We start from the raw sequence: 27,502 nt of genomic DNA, 5'->3' as shown, positions 1-27,502 counted from the left end.
TGGGGCACTAAACTGTCTAGAAGAGCACTATATAAGCACCATTCAAAGAAGCAGAGCAACCTAGAGCCAAGCTACAAGTGACGCCTGACACAGGTTGGACACTGGTCAGCTTCCCTCAAGTTTTGATGGGAAATGTAGGCATCCTGGTCTTGCAGCTGTAATGGAGAGCCAAGCTGCAAAACCAGGACGCCTACATTTCCCATCAAAACTTGAGGGAAGCTGACAAGTGTCCAACCTGTGTAAGGCGTCACTTGTAGCTTGGCTCCTAGAGCTCAAACAGAGACATACAAATGTTTCTCTAGCGGAGCTTTACAAAGGCAGCCGGTCACCCCAGAATGTGGGGCTGCACATCTCATTGAAGGCCATGCAGAGGGGAAGAGACAGCATTCCCAGTCGTTAACACCCACAATTCCGGATCCTGCAAAGTCTGGATCCACTTAACTCTCTGGGGCATATAAAGGATCTCTTGCAGGGGGCTGAAATAACTATCATGGAAATATTTCTCATACCCTTTGTCTAAACAGATATATTCTTTAATGTGTTCTTTGCCCCCCCCCCACCATTTCCTAAATGTAACCCTAAGCCTACCCCCCCTCCCCAGTAATATAAGCCATCATCCATTTGATGGCCATGTGACAAGGGCCCCCCCTCCCCTCCCTCCAGATGCTTATACTTTCTGTTGTTGGGCTCCGCTGGCAGTGGAAGGGTGCAGCCGGACACCCACGTAGAAGACCTGGTACCTGTCCTTCCACATTACAAAACACGCCGCAAAGCCCACAAGGGCAGCCAGGAGGTTCAGCACCATCTGGATGAGCAAGTAAATGCGGAGCGTGCCGAGGAAGTCAGGGCAGTCGGACACATCCTGGAAAATGAAGGTCCTGCTGAGGGGATCCTCTGTGTCCAGTTTACACTGGCAGGTCTCCAAGACGGTTCCACAGGTAAAGTGGGTGATCTGGACGTAACAGTGGGCAGCAAAAGCCACTGCCAGCACACAGACGACCAGACTCAGCGCGCTCAGCAGGAAGTAGGTGACCTGGAAAGAAAGCACAGGGAGGCGCGTTTTAGCCCCCAGAACTCACTGGCAGAGTTCATGTGAGAGTGAATACCTGAAAGTACAGGAAGGGCGCCATGCACACACCAGTATGGACAATCCCAGCTGAATTTTGTGAATAACAACTGCCTCACTATACAAATACACACTGATGAACGATACAGTCAATTCAATGAGCGAGATTCGGGTCCAGTAGCACCCTAAAGACTCTGTGCTTTCTAGGGTATGAACTTTCCAGAGTCACAGCTCTCTTCGCCAGAGCTCTGACTCTCCAAAGCTCCTACCCTGGAAGCCTAGCTGGTCTCTAAGGTGCTCCTGGACCCGAATCTTGCTCTTCTTCTACAGACCCACACAGCTATCCCCCTGAAAGTAGCCAAATCAATGTTACTCTCAATATTCACTGGGGAATCTCTCAGATTCTGGACATTTTCTAAATGTGTCTCAGCTCCTTCACATATGCAAGTCGTGTGGTACATTCTGTGAGGAATAAACACACATGTGGTGAACCAGCCTTTAGATCCAAGGGGCCAGAGAAATATCTCTTTTTGGGGAGGCAGGGAAGCAGAAGTCCAAGAGACCAGATTTCCAAAGACCTTTGAAGTTCTCCTCAGATTTGCTCTGAGTTCTGTGCTGTGTGGTGGTGAAGAAGTGAGCACTTTGGACCGCAGTTTACCTCACATGGCCTCAGCCAAGCTGAAAAGAAATAATGAAAAGAAAGAGGGTGGCTCCACGATCCACTCAAAGGAGAGGTGCGCCTGAAACCATCTCTTATGGAATTGGCAGTGGCTGGCCCAAGAACAGCTTTCCGCTGGAGCTGGTGCTACCTCTGTCCCTTAGACAGGGCTTGAGGTTGGCCTCTTTTGTGGCTGGATTCTGGTCCAGGCAAGCCACATTCTCAGCCTGCTCCAGCTCCCTTCCTTGCCCAGCCTCTGTATCATGCTGGGGGTTCATCCAGGCCAGCATTCCTTTCCCAACAGTGGTCAGCCAGAGACATTCGGTGAATCTCTGAGCGGGCCATCAAATTGGCTATTTAAATGCTAGCCAGGGAGGAAAGTTGGGCCACCTATCTATGGAACCACCTCTCCCTGTATGAGCCCCGGAGGATGCTTCGGTCCAGTGATAAACAGCTGCTCCTGGCCCCAGGGAGGCCCATCTAGCATCGACCAGAGCCAGGGCCTTCTCGGTCCTGGCTCCAACCTGGTGGAACTTTCTGTCTAAAGAGATCAGGGCCTAGCCAGACTTGCTATCCTTCCGCTGGGCCTGTAAGACAGAGTTGTTCCACCAGGCATACGGTTGACGCCTTTGGGCCTCCCCGCTGGCCACCTAGAGATAGCAGTGCCCCTACTAAGGGTATCTACCACCCAGCCTTTGCCAAATATTTCTGGAGGTGGTTCGGTGGAGGTCGCCGGAAAGATCTGCTGCTATATGTTTGCTTACAAATCTGCTGCTGTATTGCTTGATGTGTGTTTTTAAATATTTAAGGAGTTTTATTGGTTTTTAAAGGTACATGTATTTTATATTTATTGTGTTAATTGTAATCCGCCCTGAGCCTGCTGATGCAGGGAGGGCAGAATATAAATCAAGTAAAATAAATAATTAAGTAAATAAATCTATTGCCAGCTGAAGAAGATCTAAGCTGAGAGCCAAGCTGCAAGTGACAAATTACACTTGCCGAGCAAGTAAACAGACTCACATGTATTCCTCCCTGGAGTGCAAGTAAATGGCAAGTGAACAGGGAGGAATACACGCGAGTCTGTTCACTTGCCAGGCAAGTGTCACTCGTCACGTGTAGCTTGGCTCTGAGCTTCTCTTCTGTTCCTCCTTCATTACAGGCTTCGAGTGAGTGATCGGCCCGGGTCGTCCAGAGAGCTCCCAAGCCAGAGAGCGGCTGTGAACCCGGCTCTCCCCAGCTCTTAGTCAGAGGACCCAGAGAGGCCGTACACGTGACCTGTCTTGCAGTCACCTCTAACGCTGGGTAAACGAAAGTTCTCAAGCCCTGATTTGGCTTGGGAGGGCAGCAAGAGGAGAGGTTTCAGCCTTCCCTCCCACACCGTTTCCCCATGTCGAAATGCTTGGGGTACTGATTGCGGCATGGGGCACCCCACAGAGGGCAAACAGCTCCCCCCATGGCTGTTTGGCATGACAAACTAGGGGAAGAGTGAAGGCTGAAGCCCTCCTCCCTCCGTGCTGCACCCCCCCCCCCGCCAAATCAGGCCTTAGAGTGCTTGGGGAAGTTTCGTCCCCTGGTCTGACAGATGAGCGGACTCGCATGCATTATCTAGGCAGTCCTGGCACTGCAGCCTCTCCAGCTCCTCGCACTTCCAGTCAGCTAGCATGGCCAACAGGGGAAGACGACTCCTTCATGAAACTGACTGATCAGAGGTTCCAGGGACTGGACGCCGACCTGGACCGTCTGTACTCACGGCCCGGGTTCTTTCGCTATGTTAGGAATCCTACAGGAAGTTAGCTATATTTTTTAAGAAGTCATCCAAACTAGTGGCGTGGAGTTCCACAGGCAACTTATACTTGAAACAACTTTATTCAGTTGAATCTCCTGCTCAACTTCACTGGATGACCCTCAGTTCTAGAATCACTAATCCCATCTACTTCTGTGAGGAGAGACGTTTCTCGCTCTCTTCTTTTTCGGCCTCTTGTGTATCTGCCAGCAACATGACATGGAAAAGAACTTGTTTCCCTAAATAAAGAGTCCTCATTTTTTGCTGGCACAGCATGAGCCAGCCGTCAGTAGAAAAGCCGCTTTCTCGCCTTGGACTTTCAGGGGTGGGTGAGGGCGCTCACCGCCACCACGTCTTCATAAAAGCCAGACTTTGGGTGTATTTTGTCTCCCTTCTACTGTGTGGCTCAATATTGCTGTTTGTGGCTTAGTCTGTGAAAAATAGCAAAGTCGTTGATGATATTTGTACCATTTGTGTCTGGTCTGCTCCCAAGCTAACTTGAAACACCTGACATTTTATTGAGAAGCCTCACATTACACTGGAATCCAACGGCTGTGCTATGGGACTTCAGAGGCCAAGCGCAGTTTCTGTTGCGTTCTGCGCTTTTAATAAGAAGGCGGTCACAGGAAAAATGAGTTTCAGGCGGGTAGCCGTGTCGGTCTGCGGTAGAACAGCAGGATTTGAGTCCAGTGGGACCTCAGAGACCGGCAACACTTTCAAGGTGTAAGCTTTCAAGAGTCAAAACTCCCTTCTTCAGAGAAATGAGGACAGGGTCTTTTTTTTTAAGCAAAAGAAAGGGAGCGGCTAAAGGGCAGCTAGAAGAAAGAAATTTGCCATTGTTGCACAGACTTGCTGGCAATAACAGGAGTACATTTAATAGAGTAAGTAAAAGTCCCCCTCCCCATGAAGTGACTTGAGGCATTCTGGCTTCCTATTAAGGCTGTTTCCCCCATTATTCTGAGAGCGAAGATACACATTTTTCTGAACTGAAACTGAAGAATCACTTCACTGTTGCCCTGAAAGCACCTGGCAATAAGTTTCAACCATGTCTGTATCTTGTCAGTATAGTTGTGTACAGGGCTTTTTTTCTGGGAAAAGAGGTGGTGGAACTCAGTGGGTTGCCCTCGCAGAAAGCGGTCACATGGCTGGTGCCCCCCCCCCCGATCTCCAGACAGAGGGGAGTTGAGATTGCCCTCTGCGCCGCTCTCTCTGGAGATCAGGGGGCGGGGCCACCAGCCATGTGACCATTTTCAATAGGTTCTGGAACTCCGTTCCACCGCGTTCCCCCTGAAAAAAAGCCCTGGTTGTGTACAAAATATGCGTCTGGCATGCTGAATTTGTGTGATCAGCCGTGAAGGCAATTCTGCAGAGAAACGTGTGTGGGCATTGCGTCTCCCTGCACTTGAGCATCCCTGTGCAAGATGTCTTGTGTAGAGAGACTCACTATCAGAAGGGGTTCAAGCTTGCGATTTTTTTCACAACGTGAGATAAGCATGTCTTGCGAGAAGGGAAGGGCCTGCGGCTGGCATCTTGTGCACGCTGCTCTTTTGGTTCCCTTCTCTGAGGAAGCAAGAGGGCAGCCAAGAATCCAAGCCAAGTGCCTAATCCTTGAGTATTGCTCACAGGCTACTTGACAGCAAAGCTGGGAATATTCTTGTTCTCCTAAAAAAAAAATCAAAACTCTGTGCCAAAGAAACCCACACTCTGAGCCATAAAGTCAGGCATTCAGAAATATGGTCATGAGGTTATCTGTGGCAACCAGAAATGTAATCCCAGAGCTGAGCAAGGAAAGCTGCCAGAATATTTTGCCACAGGAATAATAAACGCCTCAGTTACTGGGGAAACTTGCGCACACCCCATCAATGTACAATTGATGCCGAAGGGGGGCAAGAGCAGGCCCTGGCCATTTCAGTTCAGGGTAATGGCATGGGGGGAGGCTGAAGCCCCCTCTCCAGCAGCCCTGCCCCCAGTCCACACTGGGCCTGGGCACGCACAGAACTCACAGTACTCATTTGATTGTGTGAACACAGGGAGGACCTGAAGGAAAACTTAATGCATAGTTGCCTGTCACTGGCTTTCTAGTTTTGAAGCAGGAGACAAGAAAGCAAAGCCTCACTGGCTCCCAAGAGCAGTCAGAGGGGCCCAACCCAAATGTGTGGAAACAGGGTTTGTTAAAGCCCGTGTCAAACTCGCTCACATCTCCCGTCCACTTTGCAAATCAGGTTAGTCTGGTTTCTACCAGTCCTCGGCAAGAGCAAAGAGCAATGGGAAGAGGGGAGGAAGTGTTCTGAAGCCCAGACAGTCCGATCTCTGGACATGGTGCTCAGCGATGTCTGAAATGTCTTCTGAAATGCCTGGCATTACTAGGAATACTGTGGAGGAAGCAATGGATGGAGCCACATACCTTGATGGCAAACTGGGCACAGGTGTTCTCGTCCGGTTGGTAAGAGATGCAGACCAGCACCAGCCCTAGCAAGGCCACGACACAGAGCTAGAAAAGAGAAAATTCTGTTTGAAGAGGCAAGAGAGGGGACGAAGTTAGAGCAAAGCCTCCTGCTTCCCGATACCAAAATCCATGCCGCCAGGATACATTACACCGTCCATCCCTAGATACCCTGGTGGAGCTCGCCACTATTTACCTCCCAAGGCACATCAGAGCTCCCACTGGAGGGGCTGAATCACCTTGTGATGTGAATGAGATTGGAGGGCCAAACCAGGGAGCCGTGTTTGCTTCGAGCCCAGAGAAGGGACAAGACAAAACTGAGCACCTGGCCTGCAGGCTTCGGTGACTCTATTATACCACTGTTCGTTTTCATAATCACATCATTATTTTCTTGAGTGAGTCTTTAACAGCAGACTCCCTCCAACTCCAACAATGACTAAAGGCACCTGCATTTTTATTTCATGTTAATTTAGGGAAGGAAAGAAAGATTACGCGAGAACATATCTAAAGAAGCCATCCAAATGCTATTTCCTGTTTGGTGTGCATTTGTTTCCTGGCCTCGAGCTGCTCTGGGCGAAGGTCTTCGGGGGAGGCTGCCCTTCCTGCCCTTTCCACAGCCTCCCTTGTTCACATTTCGTCTCCTGTTCCTTGTTCCATTGCCATCTACATGGAGTTTTTTAATTCAACTGACATCGGTGTGAGGTTCAGCTCATAAAATGAGATCACACTGAGTTGCAGCCAAACAAGAAATGAACCGCAGCCAGAGAACCGGCTGAAGAGCTGCACTGTCCACGTGAGAGGATGAACCCACCGAGGGCCCCGGCACAGAAGTCCCAGGAACACACACACCTCTCTGTGTCCTACATACCACACTTGCTGCAGGGCCCCACAGGGTATGCCCAGCTGGATGTGGGTCTGTTGGTGGAACTACCCTCACGGACAAGGCCCCTTTCTAGCCAACTGTCCTCTCTGAGTGGGGCAATTAAACCAGTGGTGTCCTCATAAATAAGGCTGTCATCTTCAAGGAGGGGCCTGGTGATCTCCCGGAATGGCAACAGAGATCAGTTGCCATGGAGAAAATGTTTGCTTTGGAGGGGGGATTCTATGGCCTTATACTGCACTGAGCTCCTGCTTCTGCCCAAACTCTGCCCTCCCCAGGCCCCACCCTCAAATCTCCAGCAATTTCCTAATCTGGAACTGCCAACCCTATACTGGATGGATGCATGTAGGCCTCACACCACACGTTATGTTCCACCTGTAGCCGCAGCCACATGCCTTCCTGGGCAGAAACTTGATATACTGAGGTCTGGAGCACTTCCTTATCACACCGGGAATGGCGTCCTTCCTGGTGCAATGAGAAAGTGCTCCGGAGCATACAGGAGCACGTGGCGGGACTCCCAGGTCCCCCACTGGCCAGGTGCAAGGTGGGAGAGGGGAGTCCCCACCGCCACTGAGGGAATGAGATACACGCTCATGACATCTGGATTGGGTAAAATGAAAAACTGTGGCTGGTTCTTTTGCCTACAACTCAGGATTAAACTGTGGTTTAGAATCCTGGATATTCGGCAACAGTTTGCTGTTTAGCTCCGTTCATGACCAACTGCAGTTTGTCCAGTCTGTGCACTGTGGGGGAGAAGAAAGTGGGCCCATGATCCCAAGGACTTCCTAGCTAATTCCAATCAGAAACAAACTAGAGTTTGTTCATGGTGTCTGAATGCAGCCTGTATTCTTCAAGAAGCTATGGGAAGTAAAGTTGGAAATTGGTAGTTCTCATTTCCTGCATTTCCCTCATTAAAATAGAGATTTCTTTGGAATGTTTATTTTCCTAATGAGTGACTGTGACTAATTTTAATTTAGAAACATCTGGCTAGTTCAGATGACACCCCTGAAAACGTGAAAATTTCAGAAAATATACAGTTAAAGACAAGTCCGCTCTCAGTAGCCTCATCTCAACGAAGTACAAATATTTCTCACTAATGAGGCACACAGAATACTGTCATGTCAAATGGTTTATGCTTTGCTTCACCATTGTTTCAGCATTCAGATTTCCGCTCGTTTTCAAATTTCTGCGATCTGTATCCTGCTGTATTGCTTATTGAATATCCCAACAAATGTATGTATTGACTTGTATTATATATGATCGGCCTTGACTCTCAGTGAGAAAGACGGGCTACGAATAACATCAACAAACAAACCGTGGCCCAGCGGAGGAGCCGCTGCTTTCCATGAAGAAGGTCCCGAGTTCAGTCGCCAGCACTTCCAACTAGCAGGGTCAGGAGATGCAGAAGACCCTCCGCCTGAGACCCTGCATACCCTCCGCCAGCCTGGCAGGACTGACCTTGGTGGACTAAGGGGCCTGATGTAGAATAAGGCAGCTTCATGTGTGCCCATGAGCATAATAAAACACAAATTGGTATCTAGTCGTACAAATAAAGCTCTTAAAATATAAAGATTCAGTGTTGCACAGGGGTTAAGTGGTTGGGTTGCGAATCAGCATTCTGCTGGTTTGAATCCCACTCCTGCCATGAGCTCAGCAGGTGGCCTTGGATAAGCTACTCCTCTCTGCCCCAGCCGTATTGTGGGGATAATAACAACACTGACTTTGTTCACTGCTCTGAATGGGGCACTAATCTATCTAGAGGAGCAGCATGTAAGCTCAGTTGTTGTTGTTGTTGTTTCACTCTGATAAAAGCATGAGAGCCCCTTCCCACAACAAATGAAACAGCCAGATGATGCTATTTGGAAGGGAGGCTCCTCTGTTACACACCAGAAACCTAAAGTGTGTTAAGAGGAAGAAGAACTCAGGCACACATTGCTACGATTAAACTGGTGAAGTCAAAGTGTAACCATCAAAGGATCATAAAATCTTACAGCTATGAGAGCCATAGTCTAAGAACAAGCTCAATTTCCCTTTTTAATAATGATCTAGTAATTAAGCAAATGATAATTCCAGTCTAATTGCATGAGTGACAGAGGTTCAGAAACTCAGAAGGCAAACAGAAAGGACCCAAAAACTACCTTTAAAATCTTATTTTTAGGTGAAAAAGAACTCCTTTGGTTTAAGAATTATTTCAAATCTTGGATAATAACTGTTTTAAACCCAACACTGAAAAAGCCCCATCTTTGTCTCAAGATTTTTCCATTTCCAATTTGCAACTATATTTTAAGCCATTTTTCACAAAGGGTTTGAAAGGTGATTTAATTTTTACCCACAGATCTTTGATTTCATCAGTACCCCACACAGCTGGATTTATGCACAAGCTAAGTAAACTACTCTTTCAAGTTTCACATTATGATAGGCCTTACCATTTGGGGGTCATGAGGTGGCCAACGTGACTTTGATCTGGATGGTGCAGGTGAGCCTGATCTCATCACATCTTGGAAGATTTGGCCCTGGTTGGTATTTGGATATCACCAAAGAAGTCCAAGGTTGCTATGTAGAAGTAGGCAATGGCACAGCACCCCTGAAGGTCTCCTCCTTTGAAAACCCCAGCAGGAGTTGCTATAAATTGGCTGCAACCTGATGGCACTTTCTACCACCATGGGGACTCTTAAATGGCAGATGTTATGGCCTCGGCATATCTTACTAACATCTTGGACCTAGCACGTCCAAGGATTTTATGCTACCTCCATTTACAAATTAGGGTTTTCATGATGTCAAAGCTGCTAACTTCCCTACAAGAAGCATGGAAGAACACCATCCAAGCAAGTTAATACCTCTACTGCTATAATGATGGAGGGAGGGTCAACAGTCCACATAGGAGGGAGATGGTTTCAGGTGGGTGGCCATGCTGGTCTGTAGTAGAAGAGCAAGATTTGGGACCAGTAGCTCCTTAAAGATAAAGATTTCCAGGGTCTGAGCTTTGGAGGGTCAGAGCTGCCTTCGTCAGAAAATAGGGAGAGTAGGATAATAGGGAGAGTCGCGTAATAGGGCGAGTACACGTGTTTCCAGATGATACAAAGAAGCAAACCCAGGACAAACTACAAATGTAAATCCACCATCTTCTGAAGCTCTCAGGTGGATTAAAAACTGGATTCCTTTGTCCTGAAAACTAGTTTCTTATGTAACAAATTGTAGCTTCCATGTATATGAGAACATACAACAAACCAGACGCCTATGCATACTTCATTCATGACAATATACATGTGTGATACATATTTTTTACTACTCAGAAATGATATTCTTGTTGTAAAAATATCTTGCATAAATAGAGTCTCACAAGCTGCTACAGGGGAGGTGGGACCGCAGCTCAGTGGTAGAGCAGAAAGTCACCGGTTCAATCCCCACCACCTCCAGTTCAAAGAATCTGGCCGCAGGCGATGGGAAGGACTCTTCTCTGTCCTCGTCCCTGGACAGCCACTGCCAGCCAGAGCAGATGAGGCTGGCCCTGATAGACCACTGGTCTGATCTGGTACGAAGCAGATTCACATGAGTGCGTTCCAGTACGCAGGTGATCTAGAAACGCCATTGCCAAGACACACTGTCCAGGCTGCCTGTATCCACAAGTGGCCCGAGAGGGAGGCCGGGAGCGAAATGCCCCGACTGAGGCCTGAGACCTCACTGCCCAGGGTAACAGGCTGCCACCAGGCTCTCTCTTAAGTCAGCCCTCCGCTGCGGAACCAAGAGGCAAGTCCCCAGCCCTACCAGGTATTAAACAGGAAGTCAACCCTGCAAGGTAGGACACCTGCAGACTGGGTTCCACAAAACAACTATTTGGACAGCTGTGACCAAAATGGGCCAGAGTACTGGACTCAGATTGAAGCACGGGACTCCAAACAACACCACAGAAGCATAATGAACAGCGTTTATTAAGAAGCGTGCAAAAGAATACAAACACGGAAGTGTGCAAGCAGGAGAAGAAAATAACAGAAGCTGAATACCTGTCCTAAGAGACTATACAGGCTTACGTAGGTCCCCTGTCAGACTGAAAGCACAAAGTCCCGGTAGAGCTCCTAAGTCCAAAGTCAGATCCTGGTCTGACCCCTTTCCGCCAATCCAGTCCAGAGCACAGCAGAACGGGAAGCAACAGGCAGACGCCAGCAGCTACACAAAGCAGGGGAGAGACTCGAATGAAGACCCTGGTTTTGTTGCCGCGCTAGCAACGCGGACGGACCCCGACGAGGCAATCGGCGCTCTGAGGATGGTGCAGTGTCGGTGCTAGGCTCTCTTCTGGCCTGGCCTTGGAGCTATGAAGTCATTTTGCACCAGCATGTTTATAGTTTAAATAAATAAAATTTATATGAAACTACTAGCAAATAAAAAAATGGTTCTGCTTAGACATCACACAAAAACCTGGTTTATTTTAATTATGGTTCGTTTGTGAAACCACAATTCACCTCACAGACAATCACTTAAACCCTGGCTTGAAATGCTGGCTCCGTGGCCTTCTCTCTTTGCCAGGGAACAAGCCAGGTTGAGCCAGGATATTTGCACTCTACGGCCGTCATCACATGGCCATAAATTTAGTGCCAAACTAGCGCCATCTCCCGCTGAATGCTCACCTTATTCCGGTTCTGTTGCGATTTCGCCATTCTCCCCAAATCACGCTTTGTGACTCTTTATGTTGTCCTCATCTGTTTCCATGTGAATGCCCTGGATCGACTGTGAACGCTTTGCAACACCAAAGCGCTCACTTCCCCGATCATCTGCCCTACCTAATGCTGATTTTCCTGCCCCACACTCCCACAAGCCCCAGCGCGACCCGCAATTAAGCCTCAAAGTAATTTTTTTTTTAAAGGTAAGCCTTATAGCGTTATTGTGATATTCTGCTGTGCAAGAACAACTGAAGCAGTTTACACCAATTGAGTACACTGACATTGCCTCTAAAATTTTAGTGCCAAGTAGTTGTGGATTATCTGCTTTGCTGCCTGTCTTGCCCCCCCCCCTTTTTAAATATATATATATCAATGTTGGCCCAGCACAACATTGGTATAATGGAAGTGTGATATAGCGCAAATATGTGAAAAAAATTTTTTAAAGGGGGAGTGGGATTTTTGGCCCCGTTTCCAGAGGCACTTTGACTGCCCCTCAAATTGCGCATTTCCCTGTTAATGTGACCGACTGGAAGCGTGGGCAGTCGTCAAAAGATGGGAGAATCCGTTCTGATAACGATAACAGAGGAAACGATTTCTAGCGCAAAACTGACGAAATAAGGGGCCGTGTGACGACGGCCTACATCACGTGAAACCTGACTGTGGTGAACAAAGCAGAGTCTTGCTTCAAGTCCTGGTTTCACAGGCCCTAACCAACCAAGACAGACTGACCAGCGCCAGGAGAACTAGGCGGGCCATTTGTCTTGGCTCACAAGTTCTCCTTTGCTTTTTCTCTTTCACTATCCAAAAATCAGGCAAATGCCTGCAAAAATAAGAAACAAATGAATAAACATGTTCTGCTTGCTTCGTGTATTCTTTCTCACAGGAAGTTTGGAGGGTCTTTTAAAACTGCAGTACACTAATTACCTCTGGGCCCCTGACAATTTGAGGTGTTCTGTTTGTGACTTTGAAGGCAAACGGGTGGTAAACCAGCTCAGAGATTTATTCTCAGATTTTTAAAATCTTCTTGCAGTAAATCAAGTCTTTCTTCCCAAATGAGTAATGAATCCTAATTCCACTTTCTGCGCCGCAGGGAACAATCTGTTGCCTCAGCCTCACCAACTAAATCCCCCTTCCTTCATGCTAATGGAGTAAAGCACTTGATTTTCTGCAAGGAACAGTTTGACAGTTTTGCCGCTAATAAAGCAGCGACCCCTTCAATAGATCAGGCCCCATTTGCGCATGAGCGCTCTCCCTTCGCTCTCCTGTCAGAGGAGGGGAGCGGCAGCGGGGGCGGGGGGGGGCACAGTCACCCTCGAGAGAATCCCGACTGGGCCGTCAGAGGAGTGAGTCGGGCCTATTGTCTCAAGCTAGCTGCCCCCCAAAGCCCTCAAAAAACGCTGCAAGGTCCTGCTGCAGCCAGCAAAGTGGACTGTTGGTCCAGCACTCGGGAGGGGGGAGTGCGCAGGAGGGGGATGTTGCTAAAACGAGCGCTTGTCGGTATTGCGCGCCGCGTCCTCCCTGGGTTCTGCTGCGCTGCCAAGAAAAGAACCGTTGCTCATTTGGATCTTGATATGCCGCCGACAGAAAGCAGCCGTGTGCTCCGGGATACAAACACGCTGTGAGGGGAGACAGACACTGCCTGCATTTGCATGCCGGTCTTTTACATCTTGGCACCAGTTCTCAGAATAACACCCTCGCCCGCCCCCCCCCCCCCAAATCTCCAGGAACTTCCCCGCCCCCAGCTGGCCACCCGAGCTGTCCCGATGGTCTCGGGGTGCGCGCGCGCAGCGGCGGGTTACGCGGCGCAGACCTCCCGGAAAGCAAGAGGAAAACAAAGTCAGGCGGCTACCCAGAAGATCCCAAATGCGACCTCGACGAAAACATTTTGCACACCTGCTGACCTTCCCCGAGAAGGGAGTTCCACAGCAAGGGGACAGCCACGGAGAAGCCCCCTTATTTTACTCACTAACTACAACAGGCTTTTGTTCTGTTGTCTGAAATTCAGGTCAAACACAAAAGCAACATCAATCACCCAGAATGACAATAGGTTTGCCAAAAACTCAGCAGTCCCCCTCCCCCCCCCAGAAATCCATTAAATGGCCACACCACCGTTTTCACAAGATTAATTTTCAAACAGACAAATATATCAATACGATACATTGTTAGAGGTAACCATTTCTCCCAAGTTGATCTCAAACAGAGTAGTTACTTTTGAGCGCAACAGGTCACAGGGCTGGGCAGCTCTGCACTTCTCACCACCACACCCAGGGCAGCTTTCTCTTGGGGTGTTTAGGTTGTACACGACGGTGGGTGGGGGAGGGAAGCGGTTCCTTTTTTGTAAAAAAAAAAAACTGGCCTATTTGGTGGGAGCAGCTTGGATGCTCAATATGTGGGTGATGGTGCAAAGCGGGACCACGGACCTCTGACATACTGGCAGGAATACCTTTTCCCTCAAGGGACGCACTTGTGTACTTGAAACACCTCCGTTCGCAAACCGAAAACCAGTGCCTGAAGTCTGCTCTTCTGCCCCCTCTCCCCAAAACGTACAAATGTTACAGGCTCTTTGCAGTTTGCTGAACGCTGCATGAATTTACTCCTCAACATCCTGTCCTACACTGGCTTCTGAAACAAAGTTGATACTAAACCACAGATCCCCCAAGTTGGAAGGGGCCATACAGACCATCTAGTCCTACCTCCTGCCCAATGCAAGATGAGCCTAAAGCATCCCTGACAAATATTCATCCAGCCTCTTCTTGAAAACTGCCAGTGAGGGGGAGCTCACCACCTCCCTAGGCAGCTGATTCCACCTTTGAACTACTATGACCGTGAAAAAGTTTTTCCTAATATTCAGCCAGTACCTTTTTGCATGTAGTTTTAGCCCATTGCTTCGCGTCCTACCCTCTGCTGCCAACTGGAACAGCTCCTTGCCCTCCTTCAAATGACAGCCTTTCAAATATGGAAAGAGAGCAATCATGTTCCCCCTCAATCTCCTCCGAACTAAACATTCCCAAGGCCCTCAGCCTTTCCTCATAGGGCTCTGTCTCCAGACCCCTGATCATCCTCGTCGCTCTCCTCTGCACCCTCTCGATTTTGTCCACATCCTTTTTGAAGTGAGGACTCCAGAACTGCACACAATACTCCAGGTGCGGCCTGACCAAGGCAGTATAGAGAGGGGCTATGACCTCCTGCGATTTCGACGCTATGGCCCCTTTGATACAACCCAAGGCTGACTTTGCCTTTTTTGCCACTGCATCACACTGACTGCTCATACTTAGTTTACAGTCCACTCTTACTCCAAGATCTCTTTTGCATACACTACTACCCAGAAGTGTATCCCCCATCCTGTATTTGCGCTTCACATTTTTGTGGCCCAGATGTAATACTGTGCACTTCTCTGTGTTGAATTGCATCCTGTTCACAACCGCCCACTTCTCCAGAGTATTCAGGTCTTGTTGAATTTTAACTCTATCTTCTTGGGTGTTTGCCACTCCTCCCAATTTGGTATCATCAGCAAATTTAATGAGTAGCCTGTTTACCTCTTCATTCAGAGCACTGATAAAAATATTGAAAAGTACCGGGCCCAAAACCAAGACCTGTGGCACCCCACTGGACACCTCCCACCAATCTGATGAAATGCCACTGACCACCACTCTTTGGGTGCGGTCCTCTAACCATTTCCCTATCCACCAAACTGTCCTATAGTCCAGTCTGCAGTTTTCCAGTTTATCCATTATAATGTCATGGGGAACCTTATCAAAAGCTTTACTGAAATCCAGGTAAATCATGTCGACCGAGTTCCCACGATCCAGTAAGCTCATCACTCAATCAAAGAAGGAAACTAGGTTGATCTGACAAGATCTGTTGGGGACAAAACCATGTTGACTTCCCCGGATCACTAAGTGGTCCTTCAGATGCTTACAGATCAATCCCTTTAAAATCTGTTCTAATATCTTCCCAGCAACAGAAGTCAGACTGACCGGACTGCAGTTTCCTGGGTCATCCTTCTTCCCTTTCTTAAAGATGGGGATAACATTCGCTCTTCTCCAATCTTGTGGCACTGTTTCATTTTTTAAAAAAAGAACTCCCTTACAAATGTTAGTTGAACACTGAGTCTTACAATGGATTTGGTAGCTGAGAACAAGTATTACATTGTGTCCACAACCAAGAAATAATTCACTTAGTCACAGCCTGGATTTGGTCACATCCTTTAATGATGCTGCCGACTGAGTCAGATCAGCAGTCCCTCATACCCAAGATAATCTACTCCAGGAGCAACCAACACCGTGCCCATGGGCACCCTGCTGCCTGCTGACACCTCTCCTGGCACCCACCAAGTGAGTGCGGCTTTGCCCAGCAGGGGTTCTGATTGGTCGGTCACTGGAGATCTAATTGGCTGCGCAGATTTTTAAAAAGTTGCTTCAGCAGCAGCTGCCACTGCAGCAAAAGGATCTTCACAGCATTGGGGGGAAGGGGCACTTAATGTGATGTTTGTATTTTGTTATCCGCCCTGAGCCTGCGAAAGCAGGGAGGGCGGAATATAAATATAATAAATTAAATTAACTCTTCTCCCCCCAACTGTTTCTCCATTTCAGAGTCTGTCCCCGAGATGCACCAAAAGCATCTTTACCTAGAAACTTATCAAATGTAGGGGGGGGGAGCTGCTACTCCTGCTCTCCCTGAACAACATGCCTGAGAATTGGCACAAACCAGGGCTTTTTTTCTGGGAAAAGAGGTGGTGGAACTCAGTGGGTTGCCCTCGGAGAAAATGGTCAAATGGCTGGTGGCCCCGCCCCCTGATCTCCAGACAGAGGGGAGTTGAGATTGCCCTCCGCGCCACACGGCACGGAGGGCAATCTCAACTCCCCTCTGTCTGGAGATCAGGGGGCGGGGCCACCAGCCATGTGACCATTTTCAAGAGGTTCCGGAACTCCATTCCACTGCGTTCCTGCTGAAAAAAAGCCCTGGCACAAAAGAAGTCATTGGGATTTGGGGGACTGTGTAATCTGGTGGTGCAGTGATACTTTTACCGGAAACTGCACGATGTTTTGGAATTATAAGGTGATTCTATTTTTGCTTTAATGGTGAGTTTTCCAGCTTTTGGACTAGGGTCTGTAGGGATGGTGGAGCACTATATATTAGCAGAAGTAATCACAGAATACCACACGGACCGCTGGGTTTGAGGTCTAGAGGTGCTTCTGGGATTCTATGCCACAGACAGGGAAGGTGGCCTGTGTAATGCACAACTGCACATTTTTCTTTTTGGTAGCACTAGCTTTTGATAAATCAGTTTACCAATGCGGATATGAATTTCAGATGAACTTGGGTGTGCATGATGGCAAACACAAGGCGTAATTCAAAACAACAGCGCACCTCTCGCTATTCTACCTTAACGGCAGAAACTGAGACTCTGGAAACAGTCCGTAGGTTACTTCTGTCGTAGACCCTTGTCTGCAATTGGTGTTGATTGAATGAAAAAGCAAGTCAGGAATTTGCTTGAGTTTTATATTTGCAAAAACGTAAAACTCAGCAAATGTTACATCCTTAAAAGAGATAACTTTGAGTAAGTTGGACAGATGCGCAGTAGCTCATCTCATTCTGTTGGACGTGGTGAACTGAAAGGTTTTGGTATCATCATGAGAGTTCCACGCAATTGCACCTATATTAAATAACCACATCCCCAAACACTCCTAAATCTTTCAGGCTTCGGTTTTGTGACACTATCTAATCTTTTTGAAACTGCGTTGGTGAGATTCTTAAAAACTGTATTTTATCTTTTAGGTTTAAGATAGATAAGGGATGGTGGCATGTATACTAAGCTGTTTCTAATATCTTTGGCATAGGGAAGTGCATTTTGTATCCTTGTGACTCTTGTGTATTGATATCTTCAAGACTGATTAGATTGACTTTAAATACAAGTCTTAAAAGACAACATTGAGTGATTATTGGCTATGACACATGTTTTTTTACTTGATACCTGGAATAGATAAACTTCTGACTTCTCTTCAGTCAGAGAGCTGTTCACCTGTAACAGCTTGACTATGGGAGAGAACAGCCTTTTCAATACGGCCCTTGCTTTAAAACAAAGAAGCTCTTAGTTTCCATACATCTATTTTAAAAGGGATGCTCCTCCAGAGGCAGGTTAAAACACTCTAACACTTCAGACCATCTTAGGCCTAGATGGTCCATGTTGTTGACATGTACAACCAGAGAACAGCACAGTCTGTCCCACAAATGCTGGGCTATCCCTTTTTTTTTTGCCAGTGGTGTGTCCATTTTGGTCACAGAAGCTCTCTGCTGGAAATAAGCTGCACTCTGGGCACACCTTAACAGAGCATGAAATCAGATCAAGCATGAAATAACCTGAGCTCTGTTTGGTCTGATTATATGAAGTGAAAAAGCATTAAATGCAAGCCAGTGCAGAGGGGCAAACGTAGCCATAGGCAGGCCTGCCAAAGGCCATCGTCTCTCGTCATTAGCCCCTTTCAGTTGTTACATTTCTGGAGCTAGAACAAGCATGCCGTATGCGATTTCCCTAAAATTCATGGCTGGTATTTTTTTAAGGGGGAACATGTGTGGACTTTCTGCTGGAGAATATGCTCATTATCCCTTTTCAGGAGAAATGACAAGAGCATGTATTGGGAGGATTGCATGTGACACATTTGTCCTGTACGCCCAGTAGAACGTAACAACTGAAAGGGGCAATGACTATGAGGAAACGGGTTCTGGTGCGGGGCCAGTCTTTTGCTGCTCTGAATAATGAGTGGAGCAGCAAGAGGGGCAACTTGCCAGGAGAACAGCTCGAACATGCTTTTGGATGGTCATCAGAAGAAATGGCCAAAGACGGATTCAGAATCAATCTCTCTCTGGTAGATTCTGAGTCGCCAGTTTGCTGCAGGAGGAGTATCACCGGGTTTGGACTTGGGAGACCAAACTTCAGGCCCTCACCCTCCTCTGAAATTACCTTAGACCAGCAATTATCTTTCAGCCTATCCCAAGCCAACCGCACAAGATTAGTGTGAGAATAAAAATGGGTAAGCATCGCATTGAGACAGGAACGGGTATGCGTTTTTGCTCTCAGGGACACCTATTTCTCCAACTGGAGAGCAGGATCCATGAAAAATCACAAGCTCCTAGGAGTTTTTCAGCAAAAGCTGGACACTACTGTGGGTAGGAAGCACAGTCCTGGCTGCTGTGGCCCTTCTAGCCAGTATCACCTCCATATTCTCTGGATCTAACTTCAGTTTGTTCTCCCTCAGCTACTTGACCACCACATTCAAACATGGGGCCACGACGGAATCAGTCACAGCTAGTGACTTGTTCAGTGTAATATACAGCTGAGTGCCGTCAGCATATTGATGACAACCTACTCCAAAACTGTGGACAATCTTATTAAGAAGACTTATGCAGCGCTTTTTTTCCAGCTGGAACGCAGTGGAACAGAGTTCCGGAACCTCTTGAAAATGGTCACATGGCTGGTGGCCCCACCCCCCTGATCTCCAGACAGAGGGGAGTTGAGATTGCCCTCTGTCTGGAGACCAGGGGGCAGGGCTACCAGCCATGTGACCATTTTCGCCAAGGGCGATTTAAACTTTTAAAAACTCCCCCCCTTATTCCAGCTGATCCAAAGCGACGTCATTGTGCGGTCCTGAGTTCCACCACTGAGTTTCACCATCTCTTTTCCCAGAAAAAAAAGCCCCGGACTTATGTATGAATTAAACTACATGGGAAATAACCCAGAGCCTTGTAGACACTCCCCCCGCCCCGCCAATATCAGAGCCCCTCCTTGAGGGAAGGCACTGGGATCAACAGCAGTCTCCAAATGCATGCCTTCATCAATAGATCTAATTCTTAACATGGCCAAATCTGCGGGTACTTAAAGCTGGAGACTGCAGCTATGAACAGATAAGGCGTCTTTCTAAAAATCAGGGAAACGCTCCAGGATTGCATAAAAATCGGAAATCTAAAAAAGAAAACAATACAGTGGGGGCTTAATCCACACAGTGCTGCCAGCCTTCAAGCCTTGGTTTCTATCAGTAAAAGGCAAGGGGAGGGGGTATGGCCCTTCCCAGGGCTCTGGGGGCCTTTGAGGGCTTCCCAGGGCTTATGGGGGTCAGGCCTAGCAACAACCATCGGCAAGCCCAGCTGCTTGCTATTATTCAACAGCAGCTACCACACAAAAGCCAACATGGTGGTTAGTTTGAGACTGCAATCTCGGAGTCCCAGGTTCGAATCCCCCCTCTGCCATGGAAGCTCACTGGGTGACCTTAAGCCCGTCCTACACTCTCACGCTAACTTACCACACAGGGTTGTTGTGAGGATAAATCAGTCACCACTTTTTCTAGGGTGAAACTTCTAAACGTGAAACCAAGAGTGGGGAAGTTAAAAAGACCTTGAAGGGAGAGTTTCAGGCGTGTAGGGTGAGTCAAGCGCCCCCCCCCCCGGACACAGAGAGCGGGTTTTCCTGAGCCGGCCAGGCCAAAGTGGATGCTAAACTCCAATTACTACCATCTCCCCTGGAATACGCGGCTTGCGGACTAGCCTTTGAATAATAAAGCATGCAATGGACGGTAGGTGGGGGGTTAATGGTTATTTCTAATGCTCAACACGAGTCCTCTGGTGTTGGCAGATTATGCCCCTTAAAATGTACGCGGTCATTTTTTAAAGCAAACTGAAATGCATCCAGTAGGCAGACAAAAGTCAGCTTGAAATACCAATGTGCCTGCAGAAAGAGGCCACACCCGCGTGTGCGCGCGCGCGCCTCCGCCAAACCCAGGGGGTCCCAGGCGACCACGTGCTTCGCTGGGCGCCCCAACAGCTTCACGGGAGGCTCCCTCCTTGCCTCGTGCCAGGCGAGGCGCGGGGAGCTGCGCGGAGCGGCGCGGGACTCCGGATCTTGCCTCGGCTGCTGCGACCCGCCTCGAGCGCCCCCTTGGGCCCGTCAGACCGACCCCTTCACCGCCCCCTCCCCAGCAGGGCCAACGCAGCGGCGCTCAAATCGGGCCCGACCCCAGCGTGGCCGAGAGAGCCGAGCAGGGGCCGGCTACGCGGCAGCTGCTCGTTCCCCGCAGGCTGGGGAAGCCCTCCGCGCAGCCCGGCTCTCCCGCGTCCGCCGCACCCTCCGGCTCGAAAGCGACTCCTTGGCCCTCGAGCTGGGGCAGGCTGGCCGCGAGAGCCGCTCCTCCGGCCGGGCCCAGAGTTAGCCGCGCGCGACGGGGGGCGCCGCGCATGCAGGGTGGGTTAGTCCGCCCGCCTCGGGCGCGGCGCGCATGCAGGAGCGCAGGGGGGGCCGGGGCCGGGCCGCTGCTTACGAGGAGGCCAGCCCAGTACGGCGTGTCTCTGGCCGGCAGGGAGGCGCTGCCGCCGGCCGCCACGAAGCCCAGCGCCGCCACCGAGGCGCCCAGGGCCAGCTGCAGCAGCGCCGCCAGCAGCGGGAAGCGGCAGCCGCAGCTCCGGTGCGCGCCCTCCGCCGGGCCGGCCTCGCCTGCGGGCGCCTTGCGGGGCATCGCGGCCGCGTCGCCGGGCTGCTTCCGCGGGGCCTGCCGGCTGCTCCGCGTCCTGGCCCGGGCCGAGGCGGGCGTGGCTCTGGGCTTTCGGCCTGACTCGCGCCTGGACTAATATGGAAAACATGCCGAGCGCAGCAGCGCCCAGGCGCCACATATAGCCCGGCGCAGAGGGGGCAGCCAGGGGGGAGCGGGCGGGCGACCCCGCCGCGGGTCGGGAGCGGCGCCGGCCTTCCCTCGGGGGAGGCCGCCGCCGCCGCCGCGCCAGGCTCTCTCCTCCGTCCGGCCCCCAGGGCGGCGGCGGCAGCTCCTGGCCGCGTTTCTAGCCCGTTCCCTCCGACGGAGACCTCGGGCGGCCCCCGGCGCTCGCCTCCCTCCAGTTTCTCCTCACAACGGCGAACCTGCGCCTCGCGGAGGCGGCCGCTGAGACGCTCACCGCCGCGCCAGGCTGCTGGCCGGGGGGGGGGGGTGCATCCCGGGGAGGCTTCGGCGCGCTGGTTTTTAAAAAACCAGGCCTTTGCTCTTGGTTCTGTTTAAGATGGTGGTTCTGCTTAATGGGCCGGACTGTATCCCTCCCCGAATGTGCGCTCCATTTTGTCCTCTCCGGGTGCCCCCTTCACTCACCCCCCAGTACACAACTCACCCAACAACTGTTAGAGATTGGTGGTGGGATTGGGCTTCACAGCCGAGGGCCGGATCGTGCCACAGTGAGGAGAAAAGACAGGTGAGCCCACAGCTCTCAAACCTGTTCAGCAGTCGCGCCTCACATCAGTTTCTTTCCCGATCAACTTTGTATAAAAGATTTCCCGCCTATCCCCCTTCTTCCCATGGACAGCTGCATTCCTGATTTATTTCCGTAACAACGCAGCCAAATAGGTTAGGCTGGGGAGGAAGTGTCTGGCCCAAGGTTGTCCCACCCGGGGACACGCATGAAGCTGCCTTGGGCTGCATCAGTCCCTCGAGGCCAGGCTCGTCCTGGATGGACAGCCGTGGACAGCAGCCTGATCCTTTTTGCTGGAGATGCCGGGGATTGAGCTTGGGACCGTCCGCGTGCCAAGCAGATGCTCCGCTGCTGAGCCACAGCCCTTCCAGTAATGGCCAGATGGGGGACTTGAACCTGTCTCCCTCCCAGCCATTTGTGAGGAGCATTGTGGCAGGAAGCTTAGTCTTCATTGCTGGTGGCCGCAAAGACTATCTTTGATCACGCTGAGGTTGCAAACCAGGAAGTCTTTCCTTGACAGATTGGCAAGACCTGCTGAGAAACTGCCCTATTTCCAGCTCATTATGGTGTCTGACCACAATGAACTGTGTCTTTTGTAATACTAAATTACAGCATCACTGTGTTTTATGTCTTAAGCAATATCCTCTTTAGACATTTATATTTTGTGCGGAAACAAGAAAAATAGAAATGAGGTCATCTTAAAAGCTTTCCACTCACATAACTTACATGTCATTGTTGGAATCTGTGCAAGAGTCCTACGCTCAGTCATGAACGAGTTAAATTGTTGTTCTGTTTGTTTAGTCAGATAGCTAGTTAGCATAGGACCACTTAGGCTTCAAGAGAAGTTCCTGCTAGAGAAAGTGGGAGTCTTTAATCTTAATGAGGGAATCCAGGATTGTCTATTGGATGAGCCAGTTTATTGGGGGGCAATTAGCTAGCAACATATACTAAGGTTTTATTGCTCTTTGTTCAGTCTTCTGCTACACTTCTACTACTTCACTAGACCATGCAGTCTAAGCTTTTCTCTCTCTAGTACCTAGTTGTGACTATCAAGATGTAGTCAGAAACTGTTGTTTTTCCTATCAAATGTACCCTTTTTACCCTATTATATAGTAAAGTATTTTTATAGAGCTAGAATCACAGAAGTCTGTCTACTTATTTCCACTGTGCTATTATCAAACTCTGCTACTCTGCAAACTTATTATTATATATCATTGCTGCTGCAACTGCCAACAGTCAAGAATCTCTGAAATGTAAAAAACATGACTTTTTAAAAAAGTTATGTAAAATAAACATTACCCACCAAACCCTAGAGCTATGTAGATAGCTCTAGGCTCTACAATGTTGCATCAGTGATTCTCCTATGCCGCCCCTTATGCCCCGAACTCACTCCCTTGGTACATACACAGTGCCGTTCCTTTACCCCCTCTCCCTGTCCCCTCTCAAAAGTGTCATCTCTGGTGAAACATGATGTGTCTTAACTCAGGCCCCCAGTCGAAAGACATGGAACTGCCTGGAATCATGACAACGGTATCTTCCCATCTGGCTCTCCCCCCACCTATGGTCAAATGTTAAATTGAAAACTTGGTGTGGCAGATTGCAGACATTTTCTGCAGGAATACGACTACAAATCTGGAACATCCAAGCATCGTAGTAGGACATATTTAAAATGTTGTACCTCCGTTACCTCTGATTATTCTTATATTTAGCTGTGCCTTTCCCCTTCACTGTGGAATCTTGGCCCCACAGCTTACGATCAGGCCCCACTGAAGTTGCTATACTTGACAATTTCTTCAGCGGCTACCTGCCTGCTGGGGTTGGGAGCCCAACCTGTCCCCAACATCAGCTTCTCTGGGACACCCTGTCCCAGGCTACAGGGAAAGAATTGCTCCTGCTTTACCCTAGACTTACAGAGCTGCACCAGGCCAGCAGGGATAAGGGTTCCTCCTGCAGTGTCCTGAGATCACTAATGCAGGATTCATTCTACCTTAATTGTGACTTTTTATTGTGATTGATTGCATCTCACCTACTTCCTACAAAAAAACAGTAAATGGTTCCTAACTTCAGCTGCTAATTTCATATTGACATTTTCTCCTTGTCAAGACACTTTATAGAATCATAAAATCATAGGGTTGGAAGGGACCTCCAGGGTCATCTAGTCCAACCCCCTACACAGTGCAAGAAATTCACAACTACCCCCCCATGCCCCCAATGGCCCCTGCTCCATGCCCAGAAGATGGCAAAACACTGTCAGGATCCCTAGCCAACTGGCCTGGGGAAAATTGCTTCCTGACCCCAAGGTGGTGATCTGTATTCACTATTTCTCAGAGTCAAAAGAACCTAGGCCATGGCAAATGAGCTGAAAGAATGATCAGACCATCAAATCCACACTAATCCAGGACTTTCCCCCAGAGGTGAGGGAGGGAGACAGAAAGAAAGCCAGTCAATAAGTTCTTGAATACAGAGGTAATGTTTATTAAGCTTGCACCAAGGAAATTCAAAAGAATCTGACTGCATTCCATTCGTAAGCATGTGCACTTCCATACACACCTAGGTCAGCTTTAAAAATAAGCATACATAATAGAAATAAAGATATGAAAACAACAGTGAGAATTCTACACATAAGCATCTATAAAAGTTTTCCAAATATCTAAAAACAAGTGCTTCTGCAGTTGTCTATATAAAGTTGTAAGGTCTTCCATCCATTGAATTATGGGAGGTGGGCGTTTGTCTCGCCAATGTTGTAATATAAGCCTTTTAGCTACTGTAAGGTCACTTTTGCTAACAGGTTCCAGGATACAGGCAGGTAATTTAAAAGTACATAAATACTCTCAAAGATTCATGGGACTTCTAATACAAAATTAATACGACTAATGACTTCCTCATCCAAAAGGTCAAATAACTGGACTAGCCAAAGCATATGCTTGAGAGATGCATCCTGTAAACTGTAGCGCCTGCAATTAGACACTGTACTTGGTCCTTTACTGTAAAGGTGCTGTGGTGCCCAATATACCCTAAGCATCACTTTTTGCTGAATAAGTTGCAGCTTAAGATCCACAGAAGTAACCGGTACAGCTTTGAAGGCTTTGGAAAAATTGGGCGATTCAACTCCTTATTCCATTCGTTCCTAGGATTCTGCATATGATATTTATTGGCAGTGGAGAGTGCCCTCAAGTCATAGCTGACTTAAGGCTACCCATGGTGGGGTTTTCATGGCAAGAGACTAGTGGTTTGCCATTGCCTGCCTCTGCAACCCTGGTCTTTATTGGAGGCCTCCCATCCAATTACTAACCAAGGCTGACCCTGCTTAGCTTCTGAGATCTGATGAGATTGGGCTTGCCTGGGCTATCCAGGTCAGGGCATCATATTTATTAATCAACATCCAAAACTTATTTCTAAATTTTACAGGTTTTGTTTTTTGCAAAGATTCAGTGACAATTTCCAAAAGTGGTGGAGACTCTGAAATACTCGATTCTGCAGGTCCATGCTTGGGCACCAACAAATGTTGTAGTTGTAAATATAACCATTCAGCAAAAGTTCTCTAACTGCAGAGATTGCAGGAGGAACACAATCTAGTTTAACATGTGTGGATCCTATTGTACTTCATTTATAAAGGGGGACCAGACACAAAGCCTCCAAAAGAGCCCAAGATGGACAGGAGGCGCAGTCCTAATAATTAGTGCAAGTTAACAAGTCTGCCTAATGATATAAATGAAGACCAGGAATGCCGAATCCTCCTTCCTTAAATGGAAGATGCAGCTTCCTTAGAGAAATCTGAGGCGGTAGGGAGGTCAACATACATTTCTGAAACAGAGTATTGTTTTCTACTCCTTTGTGTCTCAGGCCTAGAGTGGCTTGCACCTTCCACCTTTCTAGTTCTGGCGTGGGAATACCAGATCCAGGAGGATGGTGCCACAGCTTCCTTGGGAGAAGAGCCTTCTGTTTGGGACAGCCTGGTGAAAGCTTCTCCTTTCCCTGTTATCAGAATACGGTTGCCATTCCCCCGCCCAGGGCGGGGGATCCCCCGGTCCCACTCTTTCCCTCCTGTGCCTACTTACCTGGCTTGCAGGGGGGTGCGCTCCCTGGGGTGACCCCCTCCCTGGGCAGCATGGCACATCCCCGGGCAGGGGGCACACTCCTGTGCCGCAAGAGCTGGCTACGGTGGTGGTGAGAGCAGGCAGTGGCGGCAAGAGCAGGCCACTCTCACCACTGCCGCCTGCTCTTGCCACCACGGCCTGCTCTTGTTTGGCGCACGGGCTGTGACAGCGAGAGCAGGTAGCAGCAAGAGCGGGCCGTGGTGGTGAGAACAGGTTGCTCTTGCCGCCACCCGCTCTTGCGTGCCGCCGCCCTCTCTCACTGCCGCAGCCCCTATGCGCGAGCAGGCCACGATCGCGGCAAGAGCAGCCTGCGCCAGCTTGGACAAGGGCTCCCTTTGACCCGGGGGCACCCTTTGACTCCGTGTGATGACATCACTCCCGGAAGTGATATCACGTGAGCCAGAAGTGCGCACGTGCTGTGTGCACACGTGAGAAAGGAGCCCAGGGTGAGTACGGGCTCCCAATACCCCGCTGGGAGACGCCAGGGACCTCGGGATCCCCTGTCGAGGGACTCCAGGCCCCTGGCAACCCTATATCAGAAGGTTTCAGTCAGTGGATTCGAGTCTTGGTGGGGCCTAATCCAGGGGTGTCTTCAGTATCTTGGCCAGAGGTAGCCCAGATACCACTATAGAAGGGCTGTGATGGAGAAGGCAGTCACACACACAATGCTCCATTCAGTTGTCTGAAAACTGGGAAAGAAACCTCTGCTGTTGTAACTTGTGTCCGCTGCAAACAATGGAACAGACTTATCTGCTCGTTGTAGCTTGTCTTCACACGGCTTTTAAGCAGACACAATCACACTTAGCCACAGTCACCCACACATTTATCCCTTCAAGTTAGCATTCCATAAAATGAAGATTAGCTAATAATAAGAAACATGCAACACTTTATACAGGGTATCTTTGCATGTTGGTTTAAAAAACCCATAAATTCAAGCATGGATAATTCAAAACGCATACATTTAGTAAGCTGTCAGTCCAAAACTCCTTCTAGTTTCTCACACATGCCACTCTGCAATAATAGTGTATTGTGAGAAAACACAATAGTGTATTGTGAGAAAATGACAGATGCTTTTATCAGAAGACTTTTTGGTATGAACCCTGGCTTCAATAAAGACTGAGATTTAAAACTATACCATGTGTGAGTTTAAGCTAAGAAATTATGGACAGGAAATATAAAAGGGATCTATTTGCCGCAAGTCTAATTCATTCAAGGAAGAAGCTAAATTAAGGCATGGGTCCCCAAACATTTTGAGCTTGCAGGTACCTTTGCAATTGTGACACAGAGTGATGGGAGCAACCAGAAAATGGCTGTCACAGGAGGCAAAGCCAACCACAAAATGGCTGCCATAGGAGCTAGAGTCATCCACAAAATGTCAGGGCATGAGGTAGGGTTGCCAGCTCCAAGTTGATAAAATTCCTGGAGAACTAGGGGGTGAAACCTGGAGAAACCTGGAGAAAGTGGGTTTGGGGGAGGGAAAGAACCTTGACATGGCATAATTCCATAGAGTCCACCTCCAAAAGTAGCCATTTTCTCCAGGTGAACTGATCTGTGAGGCCTGGAGACCAGTTGTAATTCCGGGAGATCTCCAGCCACTACTTGGAGGCTGACCACCCTAGCATGAGGTTATGCATAACATCAATACTAATTCTTCATTTCAGACAGAAGCTCTTCTTAACAGGATGCCTTCTTAAATGAA

The 27,502-nt window shown here is 49.0% G+C and overlaps 1 protein-coding gene across 1 annotated transcript; it reads right to left on the bottom strand.

The window, feature by feature from the left end:
• Positions 1–650: 650 nt before the first annotated feature.
• SSPN (sarcospan) lies at positions 651–22,134 on the bottom strand. The gene is made up of 5 exons (XM_054987807.1): positions 21,903–22,134; positions 21,217–21,436; positions 20,794–21,091; positions 5,912–5,998; positions 651–1,033 (listed from the first exon to the last, which is right to left on the bottom strand). Exons 1-5 carry the CDS (start codon positions 22,132–22,134, stop codon positions 668–670), a joined length of 1,203 nt encoding a protein of 400 aa, XP_054843782.1. The 3' UTR covers positions 651–667.
• Between the last annotated feature and the right edge of the window lie 5,368 nt (positions 22,135–27,502).

Source organism: Eublepharis macularius, chromosome 9, assembly GCF_028583425.1.
Source record: "Eublepharis macularius isolate TG4126 chromosome 9, MPM_Emac_v1.0, whole genome shotgun sequence".
NCBI classification, from domain to species: Eukaryota; Metazoa; Chordata; class Lepidosauria; order Squamata; family Eublepharidae; genus Eublepharis; species Eublepharis macularius.
Note: the sequence above shows the minus strand (reverse complement) of the source record. Positions and strands in the feature narration are given on the sequence as shown.

Coding starts and splice junctions, on each gene's coding strand:
- SSPN (XM_054987807.1), bottom strand. CDS start 22,134: ATGCTCCTCACAAATGGCTGGGAGGGAGACAGGTTCAAGTCCCCCATC. Junction 21,437..21,902: donor AGCTTCATGCGTGTCCCCGG/GTGGGACAACCT, acceptor CCCCCCGGCCAG/CAGCCTGGCGCGGCGGTGAG. Junction 1,034..5,911: donor GTGCCCAGTTTGCCATCAAG/GTATGTGGCTCC, acceptor CTTTCTTTCCAG/GTCACCTACTTCCTGCTGAG.